This window comes from Eimeria necatrix, genomic scaffold (genome assembly GCF_000499385.1).
Source record: "Eimeria necatrix Houghton genomic scaffold, Enh_scaff405, whole genome shotgun sequence".
In the NCBI taxonomy this organism is placed as follows: Eukaryota; Apicomplexa; class Conoidasida; order Eucoccidiorida; family Eimeriidae; genus Eimeria; species Eimeria necatrix.
In genome coordinates, this window is record NW_013654305.1 from 25,001 (window position 1) to 31,308 (window position 6,308).

At 57.2% G+C, this 6,308-nt stretch overlaps 3 protein-coding genes across 3 annotated transcripts; 1 reads left to right on the forward strand and 2 right to left on the reverse strand.

Annotated features, from left to right (window-relative positions):
- Nucleotides 1-216: 216 nt before the first annotated feature.
- On the reverse strand, nucleotides 217-2,019 carry ENH_00051420 (arginine N-methyltransferase, putative; the record flags this gene model as incomplete). Its single annotated transcript, XM_013581382.1, has 1 exon — nucleotides 217-2,019. The coding sequence occupies one exon, from the start codon at nucleotides 2,017-2,019 to the stop codon at nucleotides 217-219; it is 1,803 nt and encodes a 600-aa protein (XP_013436836.1).
- Nucleotides 2,020-3,299: 1,280 nt separating this feature from the next.
- ENH_00051430 (Regulator of nonsense transcripts 1, related) lies at nucleotides 3,300-4,977 on the reverse strand (the record flags this gene model as incomplete). Its single annotated transcript, XM_013581383.1, has 3 exons — nucleotides 3,300-3,704; nucleotides 4,038-4,567; nucleotides 4,851-4,977. The coding sequence occupies 3 exons, from the start codon at nucleotides 4,975-4,977 to the stop codon at nucleotides 3,300-3,302; spliced, it is 1,062 nt and encodes a 353-aa protein (XP_013436837.1).
- A 277-nt stretch (nucleotides 4,978-5,254) lies between these two features.
- Nucleotides 5,255-5,719, forward strand: ENH_00051440 (hypothetical protein; the record flags this gene model as incomplete). Its single annotated transcript, XM_013581384.1, has 1 exon — nucleotides 5,255-5,719. The coding sequence occupies one exon, from the start codon at nucleotides 5,255-5,257 to the stop codon at nucleotides 5,717-5,719; it is 465 nt and encodes a 154-aa protein (XP_013436838.1).
- Between the last annotated feature and the right edge of the window lie 589 nt (nucleotides 5,720-6,308).

Genomic DNA, 6,308 nt, shown 5'->3' on the forward strand with positions numbered 1-6,308 from the left:
CAGTTGCTGCTGCTGCTGCAGCAGCAGCAGCACAGCAGCAGCAACTGCTGCTGTTGCTGCTGCACTTGCTTGCTGCCACCTGCTACCCCTGCAGCTGCTGCTGCTGTGCTGCGCTGCTGCTGCTGCTGCAGTACTACCCGCAGTGCTGCTGCTGCTCGTGCTGCTGCTGCTGCTCGTGCTGCTGCTGCTGCTCTTGCTGCTGCTGCTGCTGCAGGACTACCCGCAGTGCTGCTGCTGCTGCTGCTCGTGCTGCTGCTGCTGCTCGTGCTGCTGCTGCTGCTGCTCGTGCTGCTGCTGCTGCTCGTGCTGCTGCTGCTGCTCTTGCTGCTGCTGCTGCTGCTCCTCGCCCGGCAGCTGCGCGTCGAGGACCTCCACAGAGACCTCGTAGCGGCGGGGGTTGCTGCTGTCTTGCTGCAGCAGCAACTCAACTGAAAGAGTGAGGCCTTCTGGGGCTTCCAGTGGCTGCTGCAGCAGCAGCAGCAGCTGCTGCCAGTGCGTGGGTGCAGCAAAGGGGCTGGTGTCTAGGGTGACTGCTTGTTTGCTGCCGGGCACTGCTGCTGCTGCTGCTGCTGCTGCTGCTGGGCAGTCGTCCTCTGCTGCTCCTGCTGCAATTGCTGCCAGCACTTCTTCTATGGACACGCCCCCGGCAGCAGGAGCAGCAGCAGCTTCTCCTGCTGCTTCTGCTGCTGCTACTGCAGCAGCAAACCTTGCTGCTGCAGCTGGAGTCGGCGGCGGGGGCGGCGGACCCCGAAACAGGGCTGCGTCTGCAGCAGCAGCATCTGCTGCAGCAGCAGCAGCAGCAGCACCGCCTGCAGCAGCAGCAGCACCGCCTGCAGCAGCAGCACCGCGTCCATTGGCAGCAGCAGCGGTGGCAGCCGCGTCATCGGCATCGTCTCTGCCCCCAGCAGCAGCAGCAGCAGCAGCAGCAGCAGCAGCAGCAGCAGCAGCAGCAGCAGGAGGAATCCCTGGAAAGGTGACATCAAACCAAAGGGCGAATCCGTAGACAGTGCTGCTGCGGTGTACGCGCAGCAGCAGCTGGCTGCGGATCTGCTGCAGCTGCTGCAGCGTGAGAGTGTAGAGGTCGAGTTCTGCTGCTGCAGCAGCAGGGCAGCAGCAGCAGCTGTCGGGGGGCAGCTGCAGCACGAGGGGCGTGGCTGCGTGCTGCTGCTGCAGCTGCTGCTGCAGCGGGCCGAAGGAGAAGCCGCAGTAGCTGCTGAGGAAGCCCTGCTGCTGCCGGTAAGTCTTGCTGCAGCAGCAAAGCGACAGCAGCAGCCGAGCAGCAGCAGGCAGCAGCAGCCCCGTGTCTTTCTTTAAAAACTTATCTCTTGCCAGCAGCAAAGACTGCAGCATGCCTTCGTGCAGCAAATAAAATCCCATGAATTCGGAAATGATCACATCTACGTTTTGCTGCAGCTGCTGCAGCAGCAGCAGCTGCTGCTGCTGCTGCTGCTGCTGCTGCTGCGGCTGCTGCTGCTGCTGCTGCTGCTGCTGCGGCGGGCAGCTGCACAGCTCCTCCACGCTGCAGCAGCAAACTTGAATCACCCCGCGGGGCACTTTGCCTTGCTGCTCGTTGTGCTGCACTTGCTGCTGCAGCAGCGCAGCAGCAGCAGGGCTGCCCTCCACTGCCACAACAGCAGCAGCACCAGCAGCAGCAGCAAACAGCGACAGCACCCCGCTGCCAGCCCCCAAGTCCATCACCACTTTGCCCCGCAGCAGCTGCTGCAGCGCAGCAGCAGCAGCAGCAAAGCTGCACACCCGCGGCCAGTCCCGCAGCATCAACGCGTGCACCCGCGGGTCCCCGTAGGCCTCAAAGTACGCGCTGCTGCTGCTGCTGCTGCTGCTGCTGCTGCTGCTGGGGGGAGGGGCGGGGGCGGCAGCAGCGGCTGCTGCTGCTGCTGCTGCTGCGGCGGCATCTGCTGAGGAGCGGGCGGGGGGCTCGTGGGGAACCACTCCGTTGCTGCTGCTGCTGCTGCTGCTGCTGCTGCTGCAGCTGTCGCTGCTGCTGCTGCCTGAAGCCATGGCGGGTTTTGAAGGACGGAACTAATTAGGGCTTATGGCTCAGGGTTTAGGGTTTAGGGTTTAGGGTTTAGGGTTTGGGGTTTAGGGTTTAGGGTTTGGGGTTTAGGGTTTGGCCGCCGACAGCATCGACACAGTCGCTCAAGGCGCAGCCTACACTTCAGGGTTTAGGGTTTGGCTGGAAACAACATCAGAAAAATGAAATTAAATTAAATTCAAATAAATAAATAAATAAATAAATAAATAAATAAATAATTAATTAATTAATTAAATAATTAATGAGGGTTTTTGCTGCCGTAAACCCCACAGACGGGGGCCCCTGCAGCCCACCAGTTTCCAGTTCAGCTTTTCAGGGCCCCAGGGGCCCCAAACCCTAAACCCTAAACCCTAAACCCTAATTCGGTGGATAAGGGTTTTCATTTGCGTTGTTTGCTCTTTACTTGTAGTTTATCCACCCAATAAGGTTTGTAAGTCCTAAACCCTCAACTAGGGTTTAAGGGTTTAGGTCTTAGTAACAGCCTGACAATAAACCCTAAACCCTCATTAGCACTTAGGGTTTACCCGCAGCAGCAAACCCTCACTAGGGTTTAGGGTTTAGCCACAGCCACACAGCCGCCAGCGGCTTAAAACCCCGAAGCCTAAACCCTAAACCCCAAACCATAAACCCTCACGAGGGTTTCGCGCCGTCTCTAAACCCTAAACCCTAAACCCTAACAAGGGTTTAGCGCTGTCTCTAAACCCCAAACCCTAGCTGCTGCTCATGCGCCGCTTCCATATCTTTCCTAAACCCTAAACCCTAAACCCTAAACCCTAAACCCTAAACCCTAAACCCTAAACCCTAAACCACATGTTTTCAAGTGCTGCGTCTCGCTCGAGACGCACAGTCAACGGGTACACCTGAGAAACCACGAGCTGCTGCTGCTGCTGCTGCTGCTGCTGCTGCTGCTAATGTTGCTCCTGTTGCTGTTGCAGCAACAGTGCCAGCTTCTGCTGCTGCTGCAGCGCCAACTGTAGCAGCGTCTGCTGCTGCTGCTGCGCCAGCTGCTGCTGCTGCGCTAGCTGCTGCTGCTGCAGTTCTTTGGGATTCAGCAGCAGCAGAAATGTACACTAATGTTTGCAGCAGAAGGTACTAGAAAAAGCCTGTTGCTGCTGCTACTGCGGCTGCTGCTGCTTCGACAGCTGCTGCAGCTGCTGCTGCTGCTGCTGCTGCTGCTGCTGCTGCTGGTCTACATCTCGCGCCTATGACAGCCCCTGGTGCTGTGGCTGTTGCAGTGTTGCAGCTGCTACTTCATTTGTTGCTGTTGTTTCTGCTGCTGCTGCTGCTGCTGCTGCTGCTGCTGTAGAACATCTGTGGCGCAGCAGCAACTGCGTCCCGTGCTGCTGCTGGTCAAGGAAAGGACGCTGATGCTGTTGTTGCTGCTGCCGTTGCAGCTGCTGCTGCCTGTAGCACTTTCAGCTGCTGCTGTTAGGATTGTTGCTGCTGCTGCTGCTGCAGTGTTTGTTGCTGCTGCAGCGTCTGCTGCTGTTGTAGCGCTTGCTGCTGCTGCAGCGTTTGTTCCCGCTGCAGCTGTCGCGGTCTCGTCTGTGTATGCATCTGTTGCTTCGCGTCTGCTGCTGCTGCTGCTGCTGCTGCTGCTGCTGCTGCTGCAGCAAGCAGCAAGGAGATGAATGCAGACAAATAAAGAAACCTAAAAATAAAAATCTATAAGTCGAATCTGCTTCCAGAAAAGTCCCATTCTTCGTCCGCCTGAAGCAGCAAGCAGCAGCAGCAGCAGCAGCAGAAGCAAGCGCACCACCAGCATCACCAGGAGCAGCAACCGGAGCAGCAGCAACACCAAGAGAAGCAAGTGCAGCAGCAGCAGCAGCAGCAGCAAGAGTGGGACCAAGAGCAGCAAAAGAAGCAAGAGCAGCAGCAGCAAATTGAACAGAAGGGGCAGCTGGAAAGGAAGCACAAAAGCAAAAGAGAAAAGTTGCTGCTGCAGCAGCAGGAAAAAAGGAGCAGCAGTTTGCTGCTGACAGACCCGCTTCTCTAGTGCCTCTCCTTCTTTGTCTGCTGCTGCTGCTGCTGCTGCGGGTGCTGCTGCTGCTGCTGCTGCTGCTGCTGCTGCAGGCGGCTCGCGCCTCTCTGCTGCAGCAGAAGTCTCGCGGAAACCCACTTCCCTTCTTTTTGCTGCTGCGCGCTTTTGCTGCAGCAGCACGGGCTTCAAGTTGCTGAGGGCCCCCCCCACAACAGCTTGCTGCTGCTCATAGTGCAGCAGCAGCAGCGGCCACACATCCACTTTTTCGAGGAACTCAGCAGCAGCAGCTTGCAGCAGCACGGAGCCTCCTGCTGCAGCAGCTGCTGCTTCCTCGGCGCCGGGGCTCTCGCTGCCGGCCCCGCCCCCTGCTGCTGCTGCTGCTCCCCCTGCTGCTGCTGCTGCTGCTGCTGCTGCTGCTGCTGCTGGCCGCCGCTTCAGCGACAGCAGCTCAGCATTGCCGCAAATAAATAAACAGTACCGGGCTCGAGTCAAGGCCACGTTCAGCCGCCGGGGATCCGAAAGAAACCCTATTGCTGCAGCAGCAGCAGCAGCAGCAGCAGCAGCAGCAGCAGGTGGCTGAACCTTCAGCGGCAGCAGCAGCGGAAACGGCAGCAGCAGCAGCGGCTAACCCGCGGAGACCCTCACACCCTACAGCAGCAGCAAAGTCTCAACTGATCACATCTAATACAAGCTGCAGCAGCAGCAGCAGCAGCAGCAGCAGCAGCGGGAGAAGAGTCCTCTGCTGCCGCCGCCACCGCTGCTGCTGCTGCTGCTGCTGCTGCTGCTGCTGCTGCTGCTGCTGCTGCTGCTGCTTACACTTTTGCGGGTTGCTGCGGACGCAGGAAAAGATAATAATGTCTTTTTCTCTTCCTTGAAAAGCATCAACAGAACTCAACTCCACTTCTGCTGCTGCTGGGCTCCGCAGCAGCAAAGTCCGCAGCATGTTGCGCTGCCCAATGTACGGGGTTATTACCCCAATCTGGTCGCACCTGCAGCAGCAGCAGCAGCAGCAGCAGCAGCAGCAGCAGCGGCAGCAGCAGCAGCGGCAGGGAGAGAAGGGTGAAGTGCCAGCAGCAGCAGGGGCAGCAGCTGCAGCAAACGAACCAGCGCACGCTGCAGCAAGGCCAGAGAGGCCTTGCTGCAAGCAGCAGCAACAGCAGCATCTGCTGCAGCAGCTGCAGCAACAGCAGGCGCAACTGCTGTAGCAGCAGCAGACCCAAATGCAGCACCAGCAACAGAACCAACTGCACCAGCAGCAGCAGCAGCAGCGGCGGTGGACCCAACTGCCGCAGCAGCAGCAGCAATACATCCAACTGCAGCAGCAGCAGCAGCAGTACATCCAACTGCAGCAGCAGCAGCAGCAGTACATCCAACTGCAGCAGCAGCAGCAGCAGCAGTACATCCAACTGCAGCAGCAGCAGTACATCCAACTGCAGCAGCAGCAGTACGTCCAACTGCAGCAGCAGCAGCAGCAGTACATCCAACTGCAGCAGCAGCAGTACGTCCAACTGCAGCAGCAGCAGTACATCCAACTGCAGCAGCAGCAGTACATCCAACTGCAGCAGCAGCAGTACATCCAACTGCAGCAGCAGCAGTACATCCAACTGCAGCAGCAGCAGCACGTCCAACTGCAGCAGCAGCAGCAGCAGCAGCAGCAGCAGCAGCATACGTTGCTCCTGCCCTGAGAAGAGCCACCACGAGCCGCTCCACAATTGCTGCTTCTCCTCTGTTCACATAAGAGGTCCCCGTCGAACTCAACTCTTCACGGCCTGCGCAAACCCTAAACCCTAAACCCTAAACCCTAAACCCTAAACCCTAAACCCTAAGCCCTAAACCCTAGACGCTAAACCCCAAATCCTAAACCCCACACCCTTAAACTCTAAATCTTAAACCCTAAACCCTAAGCCCTCAGCCCTAACAACTAAGCGCTGCTCTGAACCCTCACGACTAAACCCTAAACCCTAAACCCTAAACCCTAAACCCTAAACCCTAAACCCTAAACCCTAAACCCTCAGAAAGGAACGCCTTGCGATGAAAACAGCACTGAGCCTCGAGCCAACTGGATTGCATAATTTCTTTCAATTATTTATTTATTTATTTCCATTTATTATTTTCCATTAATTTTTATTTATTTATTATTATTTATTAGTTGTTATTTATTATTATTCAGAAAAGCAAAAAAAAGGAAGCAAATGGCAGCAGCAAATTGTCAGTAAGAGAGGAGCGACAAATTGAATAAAGATGCAGCAGCAGCAGCAGCAGCAGCAGCAGCAG